Here is a 26,831-nt window from a genome sequence, read left to right as displayed (position 1 = left end):
GGGAGTTTGAAGATGAAGAATGCAGACGACCAGTAGAACGTAACACAAAGAAACTAAACTACATATTCTGTGAACGGAGATCGGGAAAATCCCGATTTTTTCTCCGGAATTGAACATTTGGGCGGATCGAGATTAGGGAAGTTCCCGAAATTTGATCTAGCGGTTGAATATAGATGGCAAGCAGTACCTAAGAGTGTAAAAATGTAATATATATGCTTATGTAGATTATTGTTTTAAACAAAATAAACGTTTTAAACATGTTTTTTTCTTGTTTAAAACAAAGTACTTTGTTTTAAACGTTAAAAACGTTTTAAACAAAAAAAAACATGTTTTAAACATAAAAAACGTTTTTTATGATTTTTTAAAAAAAAACATGTTTTTTTTCAACCCTGAATATATATGCTTATGTAGATTATTGTTTTAAACAAAATAAACGTTTTAAACATGTTTTTTTCTTGTTTAAAACAAAGTACTTTGTTTTAAACGTTAAAAACGTTTTAAACAAAAAAAACATGTTTTAAACATAAAAAACGTTTTTTTATGATTTTTTTAAAAAAAACATGTTTTTTTTCAACCCTGCTGAGACATAAAACAGTTTCATAACAATCAATAAAACAAAAGGTACAAAAAGTGCAAGAATTATTCTGTGTATTATGTTGTATTTATTGCGTTCAGTGTACCAAATACGTATGCAAATTTCGTCTTAGTATAGAACATGTCAGAACACATTAACCTGATTAGTCCATATTATGTTTACAGCTAAGTTAATCGATTACAGCATATATCAAATTTAATCGATTATAATATACATGTAGCTATACTATTTACATTAATGCCTTTGCATAATGTAAGACGTAATACTTGCTTCAGAAATGTTGTTTGTATTCTTCGCTAAAAAAGTCATTGACAGAATAAAATGTACCATTCAATAGATTTTTTCTTACTTCTGTCTTGAACCTATTATAATCTCTAACACTTTAATTGTTTCTGTTAAGATGGATCACCATCTGGAAGTCAGTACATATTTTAGCTCGTTTCCTTAACTACTGCGCAATGAAACGTTACGTATTATAAATATTTCACTATAAGATAGAGTTATGTTTCAGCTACAACACAGGACACCGATTCATTTGGTTGTGTCGTCTGATATCGAAAAATGTAACAAATAAAAGAAAATATTTGATTTGTTTTTCAATGAGCACACAAGATGGCACTTGCTGTTAAATCTTACGAGAACTGCTCAGTTTTATGAAATGTTTATTTGTATATGTAAAGTATTTTAAAGTAACGATCTTATTACGAAATAGATATATTGTTTGACCGTTATTCGTGTTATATTTCACATTTTATTTAAATATTAATTTACATTTAAGGAAATAGATTTTGAGAAGAAATTTGCATAGAACACCATAATGCGTTGTTGCTAAATTTGTACGTTTACTGTGGTAGTCATAATAAGAAAATTCCTGGAGTCTAGCGTTGCAGTTCGAGAAGCGGAGCTCAGCTATGAATTGCGGTAAGAGTCGAAAACTAATTTCACCAGTAAGTGTTCAAGCAGAATTCCATGATTACTTCTTTTATTGACAGTATCTGGTAACGCAACACTATTCAAGCAGTGTTTAGCATAGCACCGAGAACACCTAGTGATCCACCTTAAGTGATTGAACCATACACACACACAAACACACACACACACACACACACACACACACACACACATATATATATATATATATATATATATATATATATATATATATATATATATATACAAACTTTCCTATATTAATTCAGTGTGTGTTAAAAAGGTTTCAATATTAGTCATATGAGTTTGACATCATTATTCTGAGTATTCTAGCTTTTCCACAGAAGCTTTAGAAAGATACGGGAAAACTTGCATCATCTTTTGATGAGTGGCTTCTTTACACCCACTATAATTATCATATAAAGGGGTTGATTATAGTACCAACATGAGCGAAGTCACATTAATAGACTATTATACCTTACATCCATTGAGATTATTCTCTTTTTAAACGGGATTTCATATACAATCACAAGAACATTTTAAACTGAAACATTTAACAATATTGACAGAAAGAAAAAAGTAGTTTGGAAGGAAATCAACTAGAATCTATATATGAAATGTACTATCCTGGTATTCGACTGGTGAGACTGAGAAGGACCCTAGGAAAAACAAAGTGGTCGGCCATAGAATCTGAACTAGAATTTCTTTCTTGGTACATGGTTAGCGTACGCTACTTCGGCGCAGGATTGGCGGTAAGAACTCATGCTTCGAATCCTACGTTAAGCTATACTAGAGGTACCGGTAAATGTTTGATATCCTCAGTGCTGAAAAGATTGTTAAACTGAACCCACTAACCATGTGTAAACTCCTGATTATGGTGATCATACACTAACAAGTGACCTATAGTTGCTCGAATGTCCATATATTCACACATTCATACGTATGTGGACACACTCATCGTCATCTTTACTATGCATTTTCTGCGTTATTAGCAAATCGTTTGATCCTGAGGTACAGCCTTTTTGTTTCGACATAAGAATTGTTCCTTTTCATAGTATTACGTTAGTTACAATTTCATTTATTCCCCGCTGTCTTTATCTTCTAACGTTTTCTGCCTCATCTCGATTATATATAAATTCCTTTTCGAAGAAATTCCTTTTCGAATAGTCAGCTTCTTTTTCTTTTTCAAACTATTTTCAGTAATGCTTCCCTCCAATTTTTAAGAAATTTGCTTTATAAAAAAAGATCCTTTAAATATTGACTCTGTCCGTCCGTGTGTCCTCCCGGGAGACACAAAATCTCAACAACTATTTGATGAATCACATCAGTGTTGACCAGGATGTAAGGAGTCAAAAGATCAAGATATGGACAATCAAAAATCGGTTCCCCATGTATTTCTATGGGAGTAATTATGGGCATTATCCTTGGTTGATAGACTATCCGCTAGATACCTGTTGAGATTAGCAGGTTAGTATAATGCTCAGGATGCAAATACAAAGTATTAATTTGTCCGTGGAATACAACGCTAACATCAAACTAAACGATTTTTTTATTATTATTCAACGAATTTAAAGACTTACATATTATTATCAAATATTCATCCTCTTAAAGTATAGGCCTACTTCATTTAATTTAAGGGAAAATGCTTTGAGAGAGGAATGGAGGGTGAGGGGAAATGCAAAATTTCAAACTTCAATTTTCACGTTGCATTCATTGTGACCAATCATATTCTTTCACTATGACACTGTTACTTGTTAACATTATATATAATATGAGTGTTGTTAAACTTATTCGAGTCATTTGTAAGGAGTTCGGATTCTCAAAGCTGCTTTGTACAGTATATCTACCCTGTACGTCCACCCGGGAGACACAAAAATATCAAGAACTACTTGACTAATCATCACTAAATTTGCTGGAAATGTAGAGGATCGAAAGAAAGGAGTTTTTTTTTTTTTTTTAACCGATATTCAAACTTGAAATTGTAGCAATTAATTATTTCCGATTTTAACGTTGTTCACTATAGGGCAAGGACGGTAGCAGATAGAGGGATGCTGTTTTCTGTAATCGTCTAATCATCTCAAGAATACATCACCATCTTTAATTTTTTTTTTTTTTTACTAAAACCAAACTTGATAGAAATCCATTCTACAACTCACGGTTTCAATATTGATTTACATAGAGCCAAAACGATGACAAATAGCGAGAAGCATTTTTTGAATCGATGTAGCGTTCTAACAACAGGTACTATTGTCTCTCAAAACTTTCTATTCAAATCAGAGGAGACAGAAATCAACCACCTCCAGTTTGAACGTTGATCGCCTTAGAATCAAAAACCGGAATAGATAGCGAGAATCGATTTTCTCTAATTAATTAAGCGTCCCAATAATATATTCCATCTCTATTCTAATTACTCTACTCGAAACGGAAGTAACACAAATCAACCACATATGGTTTTATCATCAATCGCTATGGAATAAAATTGGTAATAGATATAGCAGAAGCGGTTTCGTTAAATGGGTTAAACCTCTCAGTAATATTTCCTTTGTGTTCTTAAGTTTCTAGTGAAAACGGAACTCATAGAAATCCGCTGTGACTTCCAGTTTCAGTATTGATCTAAGCTGAAACGCTAAGAGATAACGAGAAGCAGTTTTACGGAGTCGATTTAGCGTTTTAAGATTAGGCACCATCTTTTCTTTTAACCGATATTCAAAATGGGAGTGGTAGAAATTAACCACTTCTGGTTTTATCATCAATTGCTATGGAATAAAATCGGTAATAGATAGAGTAGAAGCGGTTTCGTGAAATGGGTTAAACCTCTCAGTAACATTTCATTTCTGTTCTTAAGTTTCTAGTGAAAACGGAAATCATAGAAATCCGCTGTGACTTCCAGTTTCAGTATTGATCTAAGCTGAAACGCTAAGAGATAACGAGAAGCAGTTTTACGGAGTCGATTTAGCGTTTTAAGATTAGGCACCATCTTCTCTTTTAACCGATATTCAAACTGGGAGTGGTAGAAATTAACCACTTCTGGTTTTATCATCAATTGCTATGGAATAAAATCGGTAATAGATAGAGTAGAAGCGGTTTCGTGAAATGGGTTAAACCTCTCAGTAACATTTCATTTCTGTTCTTAAGTTTCTAGTGAAAACGGAAATCATAGAAATCCGCTGTGACTTCCAGTTTCAGTATTGATCTAAGCTGAAACGCTAAGAGATAACGAGAAGCAGTTTTACGGAGTCGATTTAGCGTTTTAAGATTAGGTACCATCTTCTCTTTTAACCGATATTCAAACTGGGAGTGGTAGAAATTAACCACTTCTGGTTTTATCGTCAATTGCTATGGAATAAAATCGGTAATAGATAGAGTAGAAGCGGTTTCGTGAAATGGGTTAAACCTCTCAGTAACATTTCATTTCTGTTCTTAAGTTTCTAGTGAAAACGGAAATCATAGAAATCCGCTGTGACTTCCAGTTTCAGTATTGATCTAAGCTGAAACGCTAAGAGATAACGAGAAGCAGTTTTACGGAGTCGATTTAGCGTTTTAAGATTAGGCACCATCTTCTCTTTTAACCGATATTCAAACTGGGAGTGGTAGAAATTAACCACTTCTGGTTTTATCATCAATTGCTATGGAATAAAATCGGTAATAGATAGAGTAGAAGCGGTTTCGTGAAATGGGTTAAACCTCTCAGTAATATTTCATTTCTGTTCTTAAGTTTCTAGTGAAAACGGAAATCATAAAAATCCGCTGTGACTTGCAGTTTCAGTATTGATCTACGTAAAGCAGAGACGCTAAGAGATAACGAGAAGCGGTTTTACGGAGTCGATTTAGCGTTTTAAGATTAGGTACCATCTTCTCTTTTAACCGATATTCAAACTGGGAGTGGTAGAAATTAACCACTTCCAGTTTTAACGGCGATTGTTATGCAGTGAAAACGGCAACGAATAGTGAGAAACAAATTTCTGCAATCGATTAAGCGTTCCAAGAATATGTTCCATCTCCACTCTAATCCTTTTATTAAATCCGGAAGTAACAGAAAATCATACGTTGCTCTAGTCGTTCCCCCTCAATTTTTGCATGCAGAGACGTCCATGATGTACTCTCACCGCCAAAAGAACTTGGGTTTCCCCTTTGAAGGCGAGAAGGTTAGTCAATTAAGCGCGCTAATCAATTATTGTATTAGATGCTTATTTATTTATTTATATTTTACAAATATGATGAAAATATAATCTGAATCAGAATCAATTACAATAGTTTTCAACGATTTCCTTCCGGTCTATCATTGAGGAAGATTGTGTCACACGAACTTTTGTTCAGAGTCTGTATCACTGAATGGAGCAGATGGGCTTGACATCTTTTGCCGCAGCTACCATGTGGGAAGCTGTTCGTGTGATGATGTCTTAAGAGATGACCTTGTGCACACACACACATACACATTCACATACGATCACACATATGAAGCAGAGGCAGAGAGAGTCTGTTGGCATAGCGTCAGGTGGTGGTAAAAGGGTGTAACCTGATTTGACTGCACCAACGAGAAGAAGGAAAAAAAAACTCCTCCCATGAGGAAAGAAATCATGAAGACAAAAAAAAAAAAAAAAAATCTTTTAAGACAATCATTATTATATTTTTGCTCACCGGATATTGGTGAATATCACGTGGTTCTTTTTTCTTTTGGGCGAGGTTGGATTGGTGGACCTCAAGACAACAGAAAAAAGGTGCGCACACATACTCACACATCCACACACACACGCGCGCTGAAGTCTGTCTGTCTGTATGTGTTGTGTATATCTATGTATGTGTAAACTTGACAAGGCCGATGACATTCCATGACAGGCGAGCGAGAATTTCATTCAGTTTTCTCCAGAAGGTTATTTAGAGGCGGGTTCATTTGCCCACGCGTAATAGGCTGTGGTCTTTTATATATGTATAAGCAATATAGAAAAGAATGGTTTTGTTAGCTGTAGCTTGCCTGTCTTTCTCAATGAAAGTAACGCTTTCTTCTTCTTCTTCTTCCTTTTCTGTAGACAAATGTTGATAGCCAATTAATGCCAATTACTTTTTATTATTATTATTACTTATTGCACTTGACATTTAACGTGTGGTAACATTAAAGCTTGATTGGTGGATTTGTTTTTTCCTCATTTTAATTTGAGCAAAATATTCCCGGAAGCATCGAAGGTTCTGCATGCTTCTCTTCCTCATTGTTTTGTTGAGCAAAGATTAGAATATATTAACCTTACAGTAACTAAATAACAAAATTGATATCAAATTTTCCATTTATTTAAGCATAACTAAGGCAATCTTGAGAAATTCAATATAGGTTTGTTTGTATTTGAAGAGGAGATCCATTCCGCCCCGAAATATATACATTTCGGTTCTTCTTCGTCGTCGTTTTCTAAGTGATTCGCCGTATCTCAACAACGGTGATGTCGGTAATGGGTGATGAGGCTTAGAAAAGAAATAAAATCAAATCTGGAGTACTAGATGAATAATCATAGAAAAAATTACTTCCATAGAAATCAGTTGGGAGAAGCGACGCCTAAAAATACGCAACTGCGTATGCATGTATATACACTCATGTCCAAAATTATTGTCACATGTCTATAAATATGTTGATGTAAGAATATAATTTGATAACGAATTCGCCCGGTATTTCTTATGATGTTAGTATGTGTATAATTGGCAAAGACATGTATGTGGTAAATTTCATGTCAAAAGAGCAGTAAATAAGAACAATAAAACGAAAATAGAACTTTCTTGTCTAATTAGCAACATTTTATTTTACTCATTCTAATTTTCGAATTTATAATTCTTTTTCTACAAAATTTACCACAAATAAACATTTCCTGATTATACACATAGTATCAGTATTAAAAGTACCCTGCAAAATCATTATCAAATTATATTCTTACAAGAAGACAATGATAGATATGCGACAATCATTTTGGACATGAGTGTACGTATAGTAGTGTTGTATGACTTAAGATGAGTTCTTGTAGTATTCTCCGTTTTCTCAAATACACAACCTTGCAGCAGTATGGTGCGCGAGTCAATACGAGGAAACTCTTTAAAGTAGGGATGGCCAAAATTTTCCGGAATCGGGAATTTCACTTTCCGGATTTCGGAAAAAATCCGGTCGGAAAAATTCAGGAATTTTCCGAAATCGGAATTTTTTGAATTCCTGATTTTTCCGAATTCCGGAATTTTTCCGACATCGGATTTTTTTCCGATTTTACTTCCAGGATTCCGGAAAGTAAAAATTCCGGAATTGGCCAGCCCTACTTTAAAGAAAGTTTAGAGCTTGTATATTAGATTGAGTTGGGTTTTAAACCCGTGCTATTTCTTTCTATCCCAGGCACTCCGGGCAACGCCTGGAGATCTGATAACCCTGATTTAATTACAACCAGTTAAATAGTCCAATACATGACGTAATACCTTGAAAATGTGGCGAGAAATGTCGAACTCTTGGTGCAAAAGTTTCGAACAACTACAAAAGACATGTTCGAAAGAGTGCGCGAAGAAGATTGCAACTGGTTAGTTTTAGTTATTTTCAATATGAACAGAACAAACGTAAGTTCATTTTCCTGTGTTATTTAGAGTCATCGTTGAAAAAAAAAAATCCAAACAAATTAAAATATCTGAGATCCTCTATAGTAGGAAAACGTCTTAGTAATATCAGCGGACGTAATTTAGTTATAGCTTTATTTGGAAACGTTATGATGTTGTTTCTGAAAGTACTGTACACGAAATCTACGAAAGTACGCGAAATGATTTTTATTTAATGCAGCGATGGGCGTATTTAAAATACAAAGAAATGTTAACACGAACATCCTGGTTGTTAGAGATATCCATTTTTGGTCTGTTGACTTCCTGACCGTATTTTTGTTCGTGTCCCTTCGATATCTGTTAAATCTTCAATTCCTTTTCGCCAATTGGTTCTCGCACCTTTCTCTACTTACTTTTTGTTTCGATCCGTGTGACCTTGGGCTCATCCTCTTATTCTGATTAATCGTTTTGTGAGGCATAACTGAATAAAACAATGTTGTTCGGTACGAAAATATATGCTTACACAAAGACCTTGGAATTTACAATTACAGTACATATGGTCGAAAAATAATGTTGTTTTTCGTATCTATTACAGCATTGTACGAATCAATAAGAGAGTTTAAATTGTTTCTTTTTCTTAGTGAATTGAAATGTGAACAAATTATGGGATAAGGAAGAATATAATCATTAAAAACTGCAGATGTAATTTATGCTCTGTAAAGTTTTTTTTTCTTTCTTTCTTCAATTTTAATCATTGATACTTGTTCTCTTGTGTTTCGTAACGTTTGACAGAACGCGTTGTTGTTTTTTTCTAAAGAATGTTGCTTTAGATCAATGGTTCTCAACCTTTTTTGACTGACGACACACTTTAATGGACATCTACGACAATGCGACATATTTATTTGATATTATTATTATTATTATTAAATATCTATTATAATAGTTAAACTAATTTTTATAATGACTGTATATAGTACTGAGCATTATTGCCACCGCTGGAAAGTGTTGATTGGTACAGTCTGTCTCGATTTTTAACTAATTATTATTAAATTCTTCATGATTTTTAAATTCTAAAATTTCGCGACACCTCGGTTGTGAACCACTGCTTTAGAGCAGTGATTGCCAAATGGCAACCCGCTATTATGTTTCACTCCACCCACGTATAAAAATGTATTATTATTATTATTATTATTATTATTATTATTATTATTATTATTATTATTATTATTATTATTATTATTATTATTATTATTATTATTATTATTATTTAAGTCTATGCCTTACAGGATGAGTGTAGTTGGCCATTAAATACATCTTAATCGAGACTTAACTTTTAACTGAGAAAATATTTTCTTTAACCTTTTGGTTAGCAAACCTTATTCTGCGAAGTTAGACCGTTAGTACCTGCCCAATTTTTAGAAGAAAAATATCAAGATTACCTAGTGTTACTTTTGAATGTTTGTAACTCAGGCTCAAACATGAAGCAGGATACGCCGATTAGAACAAAGATTTAGAAACTGCCTGACTTAGGGGGTGAAAACATAATACAGTCCCCAAGTATTGTTCTTATTTTGTTGTAGCTCACAGCGTATGATAAATTGGCTCTCAGAGTATAGGTGTAAAGTTAGCAACAAAACTGGATATACACTCTACATGATTTTTGTCACTAACTTCGCAAAGAATCAAAGCAATTTTAATTTGGTTTTCATGAAGGTCGGATACACAGCACCGAAATTTGAATTCCGATTGGTCATTTCTTTATGAAGTTACTGACGAAAGATGCAAAGTGTGTATAATACCCGATATGATACCGGAACGAGACTAAAACTAGTCTCAAATGTTTCGGTCTCGTCTCGAATATTGGGGGAAAAATGAAATTATCTTTACTCAAGATTCATGCAATGTTTCCTTATGTATAGGATGATGGAACAATTTCTCTTGCGTAGCCATAGTTAGTGGCGTATATACGAGAGAAGAGGAGCAAATGCTACCTCTGATCACGTGGTGTATCGAAAGTGTTTTAAACATACACACTTTTGAGTTGGGATTCAGTATATAGTATTCTTTTTCTAGTCATTGATTTCTCAAAAACCATGTTGCTAACGTTATTCGAAATATAATTTTGTAAAGTAAACAAATGAGGTTTCAATCCCCCAATGGTTTCCCACACAGTTCAGGAATTACCCAGGAAAGAAAATGTTTAAAAATTCATGTTGTTTTACTACAACTGCTCATATACGTAATGATACCAACTTTTCTGTAACCCCTGCGTAATTCTTGAATCAGGACAGATCTAGAAAATTGCGTAAAGGGAACACAAGATATAGGTGTCTGGCTGTATATGGAGAAAACTGTATTATTGTTTAATATAAAGACACTTTTAAAAACATATTTTTTTTTAAAGTTTAATGCCCTATGGAAATGGTCTGCTCTTACAAATAAAACAAGATGCATGATGTAATTGAGTGTGTATCATGGAACTCGTGAAATGAGAAAATTGGAGAAGTTGGGAGACCGCGAGAAAATTCTTGAACATGATGTTGTCAACTATAACTCACATAATCTGAGATCCTAATAAATTCTTTTCGACCTACTATCAGAGGTGAGCTCCTTAATCATAAAACGATACTGCGCCCTTACAGTCTATGAGGATAGTATCTACTTTTTTCTTTCTATTTATACTATTAAAATATAACTGTTGTTAAGATATAAGATTAAGGTATAAGATAGAAGCTATATGATTTTGTTTTGTATTCTTTGCAGATCTTGCTATGATCCGTAAGATGGTAGATTATGAGTCTGACGGAATCTGTCCAAGTTGCAACATGCCTTTCGACAAAGGAAAGAAAAGGAAACTTATTGACACCTGCGGCCACGAGCGCTGCTACTCTTGTATGTTCAAGAACGAGGCGTGCCCATTATGTGCCGTCGAAGGTAGGCATAGTGAATAAATACAGTATATGTCTTTCAATAATAGCATATTAAGTAAAGGACGAGCAGAAGTGAAATATGGTTAATTTCATTTACAAATGTAACTTGACTTCTCATGTCATTGAAGGGACACTTGCTGTATGGAGTGTGACCAATGTTGAAAAAAATTCTGAATATAAGTATACGATTTTAGTGAAGTGTGGAGAAAAGCTGGTAGGTTCTGGAGGAGGAAGTTATCTCTACTATAATACCACAAAATTATTGCGGTTGTATTCATCAACACTATCAACAAAAATATTTCGATTTTAAGTTTTTTCGATGATTTCGGTACAAAAAACAAAGTAAACAACTCATTGCAGATTTTTTTGCAGGAACCACCTAATTCAGAAAAGTTTGCCATGTTGATTTGAAATGACGTCAAGTCGAAAGTGAAGCGAACATTGAAAATTAAATACAAGCAAGTTGCTAGTGCTTTTCCTTCTATTCTGAACCATTTATTTCAAACTATGTGTTTGCATGGAATCTATACGAAAATCAGTGAAAACGTTTCAGTTTTTATCACTCTCTTCTTTGTTTACAGAAAATAATATAATTTTTGAAAAGAAAAAAAGGAGAAAAAAAAAAAACATAACTCCCAATCAACGGTATAAATTTTTCACCATTTCAAAACCTGATTCAGATACTTTCAACTATAGCTAATTCAAACTTGTGATTGATTTCATGTTACGGGTTTTTCCAGGAATTAGGATTCAAACTCTGTGTTAGAACATTAATATTGTAATAAGGTGGTCGTAATGGGGCACATAAATTGTATGACATTTCATGCACCACCCTGAATATTTTATTTAAGTCATTATTGCTTACACTGTTCCCCACAGAGACTCTACATTTAATTGTTGGAATCACGTGCATATTATATTCACAGTATGGGACGGATGTACACAGTGATCGAATTGGGATGATTTAAGTCAATATATGACTGGTAGTAAATAAGGATGCCGAAAATCATATCTGTTGTAGATATTTAAAACTAAATTAAGTATAGTGAAGAATATCTAAGACATCTCTATGCATACGAGTATATCGATAGTAATTTATTTTTAGTTTTATCATTCGACTACTGGATGTACCGTTAATAAACCAGAGACCATCGTTGGGAATAACTTGTGTCCTGGTAGTGCTCTCAAACGGGTCGGGCGACCCGACTCGGATCGGGTCAGCTCGGGGCGGGTTGTCGGGTCAGGCTATTCGGGTCGGGTTGTCGGATCGGGTCAGATCGGGTCGGGTTGTCGGGTCGGGTCAGCTCGGGTCAGGTTGTCGGGTCGGGTCAACCGGGTCAGCTCGGGTCGGGTTGTCGGATCAGGTCAATCAGATCGGATCATGGTTCAGGTCAGTCGGGTCGGGTCGGGTCGGGTCGAGTTGGTCTTCAACCCGACCCGACCCGACCCGACCCGACCCGTTGAGAGCACTAGTCCTGGTATACCAGCTGTGCAAAAGGAATTCCGCAGCGTATCACTTTCAAACTTATCTGGATTATAAGTATTTCTTCCTGGCTTAAAATAAACTGTAAACTAATTCAAGTAATACTTAGGGACGTTGTGTAATGTGATTGGCTGTTTCTTTCCTTCATTCAATGTTTTTTTCTTTTCTTTCTTCTTCTTCTTCTTTTTGTACTCTTGTCAAGGCCAGTTGTTAGTTGTACTCTTCTTGTGGTTTCAGCATTGAGAGATTATGTAACTGTTTACTTTCGTGCCATTCATTAAAGGTTTGTGAAGGGTCTACAAAACCAAACAGTTAGTTGGTTTTTCTTCAACGGTCGCATTGTTAGGCAACAAACCAATTGAAGTACAATGAGACACTCCATCTACAGATTACTCGTGCACGATGTCCCCACAAGTGCAGAATATCCCGTTTATTATTTTTTTCTCATATTTAAAGCATCTCTAAGTTAAAGTAAACAACGAACAAAATTAGTATTAAGGGAAATCTTTCAGGACCAAAGGGTGTGTGAACCAACCACTTCATTTAACAAACATCTGTTCTTGTGTTGTACCAATAACAAGATTAAGTATGATATTTTGTGCGTAAGTTTTTTTTTAAATAACTTATAGTCAAACAAAAGTGTCACTAGTATTGCGTTCTTAAAATCATGTATAATTTTAGTAGTTTTAACTGCTATCTTGTTCGTTATGGGAAAATGTTTGTAAAGTTACTTCCTTCTTCTCCTTCAACAACAACAACTACTACTACTACTACTACTACTACTACTACTACTACTATTACTATTACTACTACTACTACTACTACTACTACTACTACTACTACTACTACTACTACTAATAATAATAATAATAATAATAATAATAATAATAATAATAATAGAAAATATGAAATTAATTTTTCTGAAGATAATTACGAAAATCTATATAAAATAGCAAATATTGTTAGTCTTGTGGTGCGTCTAGGGGGGTATTATTTTTCAACAATATTTCGGAAACTTCATTGTTTGCTTATTCATATAGACAATATTTTCCGGATTACTTCTTGAGCCACTTTATTAATAGTATCATTAACATCACTATCGTATCGTAGTTTCACCAACATTTGCCGCTATATTGTAAAATTAAATGCAAACATATAAGCATTGATGCTAAAATATCTTTTTTATTTTTGCAAAATATGCTAAACCTTCACGCTTAGTGATTCCTATTTACAATACAGAACTACCAGATGGACCGTTTGAACATTTTCAAAAGACCGGAAATAAGAAAATTGTACTTCTATAGGTAATATTCTTTTGACTTAATCAAATTAACAGGCCTACTACTTAAAAAGAAAAAAAAATAATGGTATGCTAGCGAACTCTTGGTAACTCGTAGTGCTGGGAAGCAATAACACAAAATCAGAATAGCCATTTCAGATCACAATGTAAGACGCTTGGAAATGAGAGGGAAACAAGCTATCCTCCCTAATACTTATAGAAGTGTGGTTCAGACCCCACATTTAATTAGAACGTGAAAAGAAATTTAAGAACTGTTCAACATTACAGACTTGTACAATGCATATGTTCGCTCAAAGTTAAAGTATGCTTCTACTATTTGGAATCCAACTCACATAAAACATTGTCAGCAATTTAAAAAATACAGACAAAATTTTTGAAATTTCTAACCTACAAAGAAACTCACATTTATCGTACTTACTGCAGCTATAAAACTATTCTTGAGAACTTTCATCTTCCAACACTAGAACAAATATGTCATATGATTGATTTATTGTTCTCATATTATCAATTAAATAACTGAAAATATTTTGGATTGTCCTGATTTAGTTTCTCTATTGAATGTTCATGTTCCCTCATTAAAAATACGTAAAACCATTGGTCTCTATTATTGCAAAAAATCAAGAACTAATATAATGATGAAATCACCAATCTGGAGGACAACAGTTTTGTATAATAGAATGTATTCAAATAACAATGAATTTGATATAGGTAATATGTCGCCTAAGAAATTTAGAAATGCCGTTATCAAGAGTTATGAACATGTCATTACGTAATTTAGAGCACTGTAATTGGGCTATAGCCTGTTGTATTGACAATAAATAAATAAATAAATAAATAAATAAACATTAAAATGTAGGTCCATTTCTCATTATAGCTTCAGTATTGAGAGAAGGGAGTTACACTAGTATATTTTTGGATCGTTTCGATCGTTAATAAGTAATCTTCATACAAGAAAAAGTTAGAGAAAAGGAAATGCCCTTCACATCTCCCGACCATGAACTCGTGTAATATTGGACCTCAGATGATTATGGAAAGCTTTTTATTTCTCAAATACACCAAAATACCGTTTATGTATCTTTTGTGTTTTCTTGAAATGAAATGAACCTTTTCTAACTTCCCTTTGTTCTGGAAGTACAAACATACACGTTTCTTAGTCAAGGAATGGTTCATGACTTAGGTATGCTGCATTATCTTTTGTTTCTTAATCTTCAACGAGATTCATAGCAAGTTTTCTAAATCTTTTCTCTTCCTCCCCCCCCCCACTTCGTGACGTGTTTCATGACTACCATAATTAGGCCATTGGTATCTGGATATAAATAAGAGCGGAGACAAGCAAGCGTGCTTGAAAGTCGTCGGAATGTGTATTGTTCACAAATGTTGAAATAAGTTGGAGACGAAAATGCAGAAAAATACAAGAAAGAAACGGTCACTTCATGTGATGCATTACAATTTGAAGTGCTGCTGTACATACAAAACAAGGGTTTTAACCATCAGATGACCTTGTTATATATATATATATATATATATATATATATATATATATATATATATATATATATATATATTACTTGTATTTGTTTTGCGTTGTAAATCACAGAACAACAGTTCTTGTATTACTATACTTACGCATTTCTGTTACTTTCTATTCTGGTTTGCTTTGAGGAAATCAAAGAAGACTTATTACAAAATATGCAACAAATTAGACTGCATAGCGAAAACCTATAAGTAACATAACTATAGTATTGCTATGTTTTACGAGAAGACGCTTTTTGGATTATATATATATATATATATATATATATATATATATATATATATATATATATATATATATATATATATATATATATATATATATATATATATATATATATATATATATATATATATATATATATATATATATATTTGGTCTAGGAATTAATTCGTGCGGGTGGACAAGAGATGGCGCAACGAACGGAGCGTCCCACAGTTCCGTGTATCCACACATTTTGTTGATGTTTTCTTACATAATTTTAACATAGCATTTCCATTACAGTTACGGAAAGATCTTAATAACATGAAAAAGTGGGTCACGCAAGGAATAAAAGTTTCAAAGCAAAAGCTTATATATTATCATAAACTTAAGAAAACCTGTGTTAATTTACCAGCTAAAGTTATTTCCCATATAAAAACATACAAAAGAATATATCAGAATGTTATTCGAACAGCCAAAAGAATCCACAATGACACTATAATACACGGATACAAAAACAAAATGAAAGGTGCGTGGAACGTAATAAACAATTCATCAAAGACTGTTCCAATGCGCGAAATATCACAAGTTAATTATAGAAATAATTATTTTGCTGATCCTGCTGCCATTACTGAAGTCTTTAATCAGTATTTTCTTAATACGAATTTACCACCTGGAAAGTTGGATCTCGCTGTAGAGTCAAATATTCCATGCAACAAACATAGTATGTATGTAACTCCGGTAACTGAAGAAGAATTGTTGGACTGTATCAAAAGGCTTTCTAGTACCCGTTCTGCAGGTATAGATGAAGTCCCATCCCTAATTATAAAAAAGAGTGCGCATTTAATAGTGAAACAACTATGCTTTCTTGTAAATGTATCATTTGAATCAGGCGTTTTCCCCGATAGATTGAAGACTGCAAAAGTTATACCTTTGCACAAAAAAGGAAATACTTATGATGTTCAAAACTATAGGCCTGTTTCTATTTTGTCTGTTTTCTCGAAGATTTTTGAATCACTAATGTTATCGCGCTTGAGAAATTTTATATCCTGCCATAACCTAATCTCGTCTTCTCAACATGGTTTCCAAACAAACAAATCAATTGATACAGCGTTGTTTAACTTTATTAAAGAGGTTTCTACAGTACTTGATAAGGGAAAATATGCAGTAGGTTTATTTGTTGATTTCTCCAAGGCATTCGACAGTGTTCAACATTCTCTTCTACTGGCAAAACTCCAGAAATATGGTATTAGGGGTGTAGTACATGAATGGTTTCGCTCGTACCTGACAAACAGAAAACAAGTAGTAAAAATACAAAAAATAATTAACAATAAACAAGTCACATTTTCATCCACAACTGCTACTATCTCTGCTGGTGTTCCTCAAGGCTCAATTCTTGGACCAATTCTTTTTTTATTTTACATAAATGATCTTGTTCAATATATGTATCCCCAACATATTGTACTATATGCTGACGATGTAAATGTCATAGTAACAGCGGACAATACAGTTGAACTAGAAAGTAAATTAAAACAAACTGTGGAGCGTTTGATAAAATGGACATCTCAGAATCAAGTGCTGATAAATGCAAAGAAAACAAAAGCACTAAATTTTCATTACTCATGTACACCTCGAACAGTACCACCCATTGTGATAAATTCAACTGATGTAGACTATTCAAAATCCACTAAATTTTTAGGTGTAACAATAAGCAATAGGCTTACATGGGATGCACATATTACTGAGCTAAACAGCAAATTAAGTCGTATCTGTTTTGTCATTTATAGACTACGTGGTTCAGTGTCAAAAGAAACTTTGCTGTTATTGTACTATGGTAAGTTTCAATCATTATTAAATTACGGAATAATTTTCTGGGGAGCCTCCTATTCCAGTGTTACTACTTTTCGTCTACAGAAAAAGGCAATAAGATCTATTTTTAATCTATCACCAAGGTCCTCATGCAAAAGGGTCTTTCAGTCAAATAAAATTTTAACTGTGCCTTGTCTGTACATATACAAAAGTATCATATATGTAAAGAGAAATGAAAGTAGTTTTCTTCATGTTGACGATGTACATTCATACAACACACGACAAAAGAATAACATATTCACAGCATACCAAAACTATGCGTGCACCAAAAGAAGTGTTCTTCCTATGTCCGCTAAGTTGTTTAATAAGCTCCCAAGTTATTTGAAGAATATCAAAAACATACGAAATTTCAAAAATGAACTATTTAATTTTTTGTGTAACAAAATGTATTATCATATTAATGAATACTTGGGTGATAGTTTGTAAAATAATGTAAATCAATTATATTGAAATGTCTTATTATTATTTGACAAGTCCTATGTACTGGTCTCTGACCAATAATGTACGACATGGATGAATAAACAATGAATGAATGAATGAATGAATGTTGCAAACCCCTGTCATCGCGTATCGTTCGTAGTATAGGGCAGTGGATTAAAGCGTCAACAACACCAGTTTGTAGTTAAGTGAACATGGCGCAATTTGTGCCTGATAAAGTGTTTTTGCGGGGTGTCCTGCTGCATTACTTTAACATGCAGAAAAGTACGACTGAAAGTCATCGTATTTTGGTGGAAGTGTATGGTGACCATGCTCTAGCTGAGCGAACGTGTCAGAAGTGGTTTGCACGGTTTAGAAGTGGTGATTTCGGCTTGGCATACCAAGAGCGAGCTGGACAGCCAAAAATATTTCAAGACGAAGAATTGACAGCATTGCTCGAGCAGGATTCGTGTCAAACGCAGGAACAACTTGCAGCAGCATTAGGCGTTGACCAAACAACAGTCTCCAAACGCTTGAAAGCCATGGGAATGATTCAAAAGATGTCACATTGGGTTCCACATGAATTGAAAGACAGAGACGTTGAAAGACGAAAAACCATTTGCGAATTGCTGCTTCAACGACAGAGCAGAAAGGGGTTTCTGTATCGAATTATTACGGGTGATGAGAAGTGGATCCATTACGAGAACCCTAAACGAAAAAAGGCCTGGGTGAAACCAGGTGAACCAGGTCCATCACAACCAAAACGAGATATTCACTGTGCAAAGGTTATGCTGTGCATATGGTGGGATATGAAAGGTGTGGTGTACTATGAGCTGCTGCAACCGGGTGAAACTATGAATGGAGAACGTTATCGACGACAATTAATGCGTTTGAAGCAAGCTCTGGCCAGAACACGACCAGAATGGGAGAACAGACATGATAAACTTATTGTTCAACATAATAACGCTCGCCCACATGTCGCAAAACCGGTCAAAACCTATTTAGAAAATGTCGGATGGGAAGTTTTACCCCACCCGCCGTATTCACCAGACGTTTCTCCTTCGGACTACTACTTGTTCGATTGCATGAACAACGATTTGATTGGACAGCGGTTTACTTCTTCAGAAGATATCGAAACATGGGTCTCTGACTGGATCGCTTCCAAGGATGAGGACTTCTTTCGCCACGGAATCCGTACATTGCCTGACAGATGGGCGAAAGTGGTGGCTAGCGATGGACAATATTTTTCTTAAGGTATTTATGTATTTTGTGTTTGTACTACAGCTTCAATGTGTGCGTACCAACCGCACGAATTAATTCCTAGACCAAATATATATATATATATATATACAGGGTGGTTCATTTTATCTTGAAAGCTTTTGTAACTTTTTAAGTAGGTATAATAAAGAAAAAAAAATCGCTGAAATTTTGTACGATGCAAATATTGATAGTGGAAATAGTTTGACATACTCTGCAACACCATCAGATCAACAGTGTTGCCAATCCAACATAAAGTTTTATATATATTGTCGAAATACGTAGTGTCGAATATATTAACTATGTTGCCAAACCAACATAAAGTTACATATTAACAGTATTGCCAACTCAACACAAAGTTATGTATATATTTTAATGACACTACGTCAGATTATTACATATTTCAAATCAACATGTTAAACGAAAACTTAGAAACCGCATTTATTATTCACTGTTACAAAGGACGCTACACTATCACACACATCTAAATTTTGGTTGTCTCTTCAACATTAATAACATAAGTAAGACAGACGGGGCTATACACATCCAAAGCACTTTAGTGTTGAATATTCCGATGATGATATAACGTATTTCTTATAAAGAGGAATACATTTTGCAAGGGATTAGAAAATTTGACTGTTTTTAAAAGGCTTTATTCCGAATAATTGCTTCTGTAAGTATCATATTTTATTTATTTATTTATTTATTTATTTAGCAGTCATAACAAGATACAGTAAAGTCGGTTGCAGCAATTTGATATCTGAAACGATTTCGGAAATGTATTTCCAATAAAAAAATGAATAAATTTTACAACACTGCTTAAAACTATGTAGTTGCTAGAACTTGTAACTGAGTACAATTACCAAACACCATTGCTGTAATGCTATAGAAGCAAAAACTTTTTAAAATTCTCAAAAATATCGTATTTTAAGCAGTAAAACAATCTTTGTTCTTGATTTTCGTATAATATGAGACGTAACCTCAATATTCGTTAGTTCAGTATCTAACTATAATAATTATAGATAAAATTGCGGAGATCGGTTCGTACATTTTTTTTAAATTTATTTTTTTAATGTTAAATTTTACATTTAGTTCTATGATTTGTGGACATTCAATATAATTGATAAACATATTTCAATTTCCAAGACGACCTGTCGTATCTCGCTAATCTAAATAGCAGAAGCACCTTATATGCCTAACTTATGAATGACTTCCTGTAACCAGTCAGATAATTATGTAGTCTAGTGCAATTCCTTTGCACAGAACGAAGAGAAAAAAAATATCCTTCGTGTATTTTACATAAATATTGTGTGTTTCCTTCTTGGGTGTGGCGGTGACTTTGAACGTTTAGCGTTTTCTTAATAGAGTTTTAACTGGCCATTTGCCCTTTTTAGTGATTTGTGGTGGAAGTTTTTTTTTCTCAGTAACCTTTAATAGAAAAAGAAGAATATGAACAAATTCAATGAGTCAGCATTATTTTGAGGGAAATAGTTTTTTCTTTTGTTTGTGAACATTCGAATTAATAAATGGTTGTCTAGACGAAATCCAGTTATTGAAAATGGCTTGTCGCTTCCGAAAGGAATAAAGGAAAAAAAAAACATTGTCAATGTAACCGTGTTACATATTTAGTTTGTGTGACCATTAGAAATTCGTTAAGGAAGTTATATATTATCGTTAAGTAGATACAAACGTACTCATTGAACAAAGGGGAAAAAAAAGATGTTGATAAATAAAGAAAAAAAGTAAGAAAAGAAATAGATATTATGTATATTTGCACCAAGGACATCAGAAAAATAATAGTTAGATTCTGTCAAATATAATTTACAGGTTTTCAAGTGTACAAGTTAAAAAAAAAAAAAAAATCAGTATTTTTGCTGACCTTGTCTATCTTAGCTTTATACTTTAACACTCACACACACATGCAGTAGCATCATAAAAGGAGATGCTGTAAGCAGGTTTTTCAACTAATTTGAAAACATGACCCAAAGGCATAGCATCTAGCAGTGTTGAAATTAGCTGGTAGCTCAGGCACATCAAAGGCGGTGTGAAAAGTGAAGCAACGTTAGTGACATTTGTTGTATGTTTATGGAAGAGTATATAACTGGATCTTGGCTACTCTGTCAAACGGAAGAGAAAGGGTAGAATGAGAAAGGGAATCATAGAATAGAAATCTTCATTATTGTGATGTTAAGTTTCCTTCTTCCCTAACAAAGTATATATGCCATTTAATTTATATTGTTGATTATATATATATATATATATATATATATATATATATATATATATATATATATATATATATATATATATATATATATATATATATATATATATATTGTATGTACATCTATACTTAGATGTTGATATCCAAGTCATATATCTTTATCCGTTAGGCACTGATTGTCTGTCAGTGAGTTATTCTGTTCTTTAGCACTTCAGTTTCCGTAGTTTACAACGTAACCTAGCATTAAAGAGGAAATCGACAGTTATTTTAAGTTGTAAATTTTTTAAAGGAGAAAATAAAAATAAAAGTAATTCTGTTATTTGTGACAGTTTGGCTTTTAAAAATAAAACCCTTTTTTACGGATTTATAAAGTCTTATCTTTAAATAAGTTTTCGTTAAGTTGTATTCAGAACACTGTTCATTTCTTCCATAAATGTATATACAAGACAATTTCGAAAGGAGTTGTCGTGTTATTCAGTGGGTGCGCCTAGACCACATGGTAAAAAACTATCAAATTCGAGGTACGAGATGATAATGTTGTCTCCCTTTACACAAAATGAATTATTAAGAAAGTTTGAATTATGATGGAATCAAAAGGATTTTATTATTATATATATAAAAAAAAGTTCTGGAGCAACAAGACACCTTGTAAATAATTAACTGTACTTAAAATTTATTGAGTCAAACAAATTTCAAACTTGTTTTTAAACTCAAACTTATTTTCAAGTCCTGTTCACAGATCAAAAATAATTTTTGAGAGCAAATTAATTGTTTTGATGCTTGCAAATGGATAAATACATATAGTATTATTATACTTGGTAACTTAAAAAAAAAAAAGAAACGAGGGTATTGGCTAAAAAAATAATTTAAAAAATCAGCAGAGGGGCTTGAAGTGATGCTTTGACAAGGGTAAACGTGGGAATCGAGGGGAAGAGGGAGTGTAAATTTCAATATATTATCTTTGGTGTGGCTCTGTATAATTCATGCACTTTTTCTTACAAAATTTATTGGTAGCATCGGGTTTGAAATTGGCAAAAATATGAAATTATACCATCAATTTAATATACATAAAATCTCATTCCAAAATCAGAAAGAACGTAGGAAAACCTGTTTACCGTATCTTAAAAGGACCTTCTTACTGTGAAATAGACGTGGCGTATAAGGTTACGCCTTCTTAATATATACTATTGGGGTCAGTGGCGTATTTAGGGAGTTATCGGCTCAATGCTCTCCCCCTGAGTTAAATTTGTTAGATTTTCCCATTCTACGTACAAAAATAATCTTTCTTATCATTTCTAAGAATTTCCTTGGCTTTCCATTTTTTCATACTCTTTGTTCAGAAATAATGCTGTATTTGTAAAATTTCATTCCATGTAAGAACTGCGTTCTTATTTTCTTTCTTTCGTCTATTCTACTCTTCTGTTTTTTTCTTAGTTGCTACTTTCTTTCGTTTCTCCTATCATACTCTCGACCGTTGTTAGTTGTGATTCAAGTCGGCCGTTGTCAGTGATACCAAAACTAAGAGCAACTGATAAACGAAACTGGTGTTCCACACCAACTTGCACGGATATCAACATAACGGGACTTTAATTATTATAGCAAAGGAATACTTACATAGTTTGCTTATAAAGAAAGGTAAATGCTTTAATTAAAGAAAATCAAGAGGGGGGAATAAGTAGCCGGAAAATTAGGTAGGCCAAGAGAATGCTTCCTTTTTCTTCTATAAAAAGAATAAAAGGTTAGATTCATTGCTAAATTTTTGTATCATATCACATAAGATTCACCAATCTGCAATTCTTGCCTTTAAAATTACAATCAGTATATTTCAGCTTCAACTCGTCTCAACATTTTCATTCAGGTAAAAATGTACACATATAAAACTGAATATTTCTATTTGAAAAAAAAAGGAAAAAAAAAGAAAGAAAAGAAAAAGAAAAGGAAATAAGTTAAGTTGAAATGAGATTACAAATATTCAACGTGTGTTTGCAGGAGCGTCATTTCAGATTTTCCTGGGGGGGGGGGGGGTAAGATCTTCCATCGACATAAGAGTTTCACGTTTTTTTCCTAGTATATTAGTAGACAATCGATTAAAATATATTTAATTCTTAAACTCAGGTGGGCAATTGACCCCTCTGCTTCCCCGTGTTATGCACAGCCTCCCCGAAAACAAAATCCTAAATACGCCACTGATTAGGATGTTTGATAGAATCATTAGATGAACAGGTGAACTCAATTTCAGCACATCTCGAACACGTTCTGTAACTTACAACTTTTCTCTTATTTTAAAAGGGATTTCCATTCCCCTCAAAATTGAGCGTAATTTAGGTTATTCCTTCTCTATCAGCTGTGTTTGGGGATCAGAAAGGTTTTAATTATTGGATGGACATTTGTTAATTCTTTTAGCATTAAAAAAAAAAAATTCTTCGCAGTGTTCTTAAGAAAATCAAACTAGTGATTCCGTATGATAGTAGAGCACAATTTATTTGAAGTTACACTGTTATGTATTGAAACTATAGGCCTGTTAGTTACACTGGAAGCACGTCTTTCTCACGTTTGCGGTTATTCTTTTGTATTATTGTAGAAAACAATCTTCTATCGTCAATATTTTCAACGTGAAAGTTGTTACGTTCCCAGTACTTTTCAGCCATTTATATGATAGATTGGTGGTATGGATGCAGGTTTCGTTAACATTTCTTTCTTTTCTTTGGTGGTATGGATGCAGGCTTCGTTAACATTTCTTTCTTTTCTTTGGTGGTATGGATGCAGGCTTCGTTAACATTTCTGTCTTTTCTTTGGTGGTATGGCTGCAGGCTTCGTTAACATTTCTTTCTTTTCTTTGGTGGTATGGATGCAGGCTTCGTTAACATTTCTTTCTTTTCTTTGGTGGTATGGATGCAGGCTTCGTTAACATTTCTTTCTTTTCTTTGGTGGTATGGATGCAGGCTTCGTTAAAATTTCTTTCTTTTCTTTGGTGGTATGGATGCAGGCTTCGTTACATTTCTGTCTTTTCTTTGGTGGTATGGATGCAGGCTTCGTTAACATTTCTTTCTTTTCTTTGGTGGTATGGATGCAGACTTCGTTAACATTTCTTTCTTTTCTTTGGTGGTATGGATGCAGGCTTCGTTAACATTTCTTTCTTTTCTTTGGTGGTATGGATGCAGGCTTCGTTAACATTTCTTTCTTTTCTTTGGGATAGGAGACAGAAAAGGCTTTGAAGAAGACTGGTTGTTACAGTAACCACATCGTTGCAACATTACATTAGTGCAGTGTATTATTAACGCAAATAGTGTTTGCTTTTCTTGATAGAAACCTCGCCACTAATTTCCACGTGTTCTTAGAAACCAGGTCATTAATATTTAAAATGCCGGAACGTAGCAATATTTGTTTGATCATCACAGTTTCTCACCATAAAGTTAATAATAATAATAACTGATTATTTAATATTTGAAGGCTATTCTTCACAGTGAAATCTAAGTTTCGGTAGAATACATACAACCATCATCATCATTATCATAATATTTTGCTATTATTGTCAGGTTAACTAACTGCAAATTGGGAAAATTCCATCTAACACGATATTCAGCTAATTAATATAGCAATTATTCGATTTAATAGTACTTATCTTTTCTACCATTTTTTCCTCTCCTTTTTCTTACACTGTATATTTTATCTCATTCCTTAGGATATGGTCCCTTCTCAGACAACGTCCCAAGCAGTTTCTCTCCTTTTTAATTATATCCAATATTTTTTTCCCCGTCTATTGTCCCTAGCAAATATTTTCTATTCGATTCAGCTGATTTTCTCCATTCGTATCCACACTCACATTTCAAAAGCATCTAGCATCTATTATCCCTAGCATCTCCTCATTAGTTTTCTCGTTCGGCTAATCTGATTTTATCCACTCTTATTCACATCCTCACTTCAAAAATATCTATTTGGTACAGATACAGCCCTTTGTGTATATGTTGCATGTGGTTTCGTTTATTCAATTAAAAGTAATTTTGCTTGACTATAGGTGCCGGCTAAGTTACATTCTCAACATAATTATTTTTGTTTATAAATTTATCATCACAACATACGTGTTTTGATGAAATAAAATATAAATATTGTCTTTAGTAAAACGACAATTTGACTTCCAAACTTTGAGAAAGTTATTTGTCGAAACTAATTCTGTTGTTTTAGTTATTATATTTTTCTATTATTTCTTAGAAATTTCCCAACAAGATAATTTGTAATTATAAATCTTATCCAGAGAGTATCTTTTATTATTCAATTCATTGCTTCCAATTCAAGTGCAAAACTCGATAAAATTATTAAAATAAAATATTTAAGTTTTATAATGCTGTTTTCACATTTACAGCAAAGAGATTGTAGTGATGTGTTAATCTAATTTTTGGAGCTATAGAAACAATTTATTAGAAATCAATTATCCATATGTCAGTTCTAAAAATATTCAATTTATTTATGTAAATTACTGATCAAACCGAAACTGAAATATAGAAACAACATGCAGAATTCCACTATTCTTAACCTTTCGAAATATTAAGTGATTAGTTTTTTCTCTTTTACTAATGTAAGAAAATTGATACATATATAAAGTTGTAATTATTAATTAATATTTCATTTTATTTATTTATTTATTATTATTTTTATTTATTTATTTATTTATTTATTTTTATAGTTCATCCACCCAAGAAAACAATGGGATGTCCCAGTTTACGAGGGTCGGAACTAACTCTATATGGCGACCTTAAAGGTTCTAACACTAACCAACAGAACAGACCGAAGGTTAAGACAAATGGGCATTTCACGACATACATGCAGGTAGGTTGTGAGGTTTGTACAGAAAGGCATTATTATTATAAGTGCAAGGCAATATTTAAATTCATATTACATATGTATAAATGAAAGTATGAAGATGGTGCACTCAAGATAAATGTGGTGTACTCAAGATAAGTGTAGAAGTATACCAAAGAGTTAAATACGGTGCGCCGAAAACACGTTATTAAATGTAATACTTGTTAACAAGTGTTTTTGATTATATTATTATATGATAATTCACCTATATTTTGAACACTTGCTGGTTATATATCAACCGAGTAAGTTTGAAACGAGACTTCGAACATTTTTGTGCATTATCAGAAAGAGATCAAATTTCTTCTTGCAAAAAATAGAAACGTTTATAAGTAAAATATAATAATTTTACATGAAATCACACTTTTCCTTAATGTGACATCGCAATAACTTGATATCGATATAGGGGCATTTTACTGGTCTCAGTGAAATGTACAAAGGTACTTCATTGTTAGATGTAGAGTAATTTGTGTTGTATAAAATAAGATATACACAAAATGAATAACTCAAGACTTGCACACAAAGAACAAAAGGAAAAAAGAGAAAAAAACTCGCTAAGTAATTGCACACTTGCGAACGAACTACAAGACATTTTTAAGCAACATACTGATACAAACTGTCATAAAACACTTAGTAATAAGTAGGGTATTTCATTTTGTGAAGACTTATGTGAGTAAGATAGCAGTGT

General features: G+C 33.1%; 1 protein-coding gene across 6 annotated transcripts in view; it reads left to right on the top strand.

Moving 5' to 3' along the window:
* Positions 1-26,831, top strand: part of rols (zinc-RING finger and ankyrin repeat domain-containing protein rolling pebbles) — a 339,176-nt gene that overhangs the window by 252,859 nt on the left and 59,486 nt on the right. For all 6 annotated transcript variants that reach the window (XM_081735978.1, XM_081735977.1, XM_081735979.1 and 3 more), the window contains exons 2-3: positions 10,838-11,008; positions 25,971-26,113. In XM_081735978.1, coding sequence (XP_081592104.1) covers positions 10,838-11,008; positions 25,971-26,113 — 314 coding nt within the window. The remainder of the gene's footprint in view (positions 1-10,837; positions 11,009-25,970; positions 26,114-26,831) is intronic.

The sequence above is a fragment of the Thermobia domestica genome, chromosome 13 (genome assembly GCF_964235325.1).
Source record: "Thermobia domestica chromosome 13, izTheDome1.hap1.1, whole genome shotgun sequence".
Classification (NCBI taxonomy): domain Eukaryota; kingdom Metazoa; phylum Arthropoda; class Insecta; order Zygentoma; family Lepismatidae; genus Thermobia; species Thermobia domestica.
This window is presented reverse-complemented; position numbering and strand designations above follow the sequence as displayed.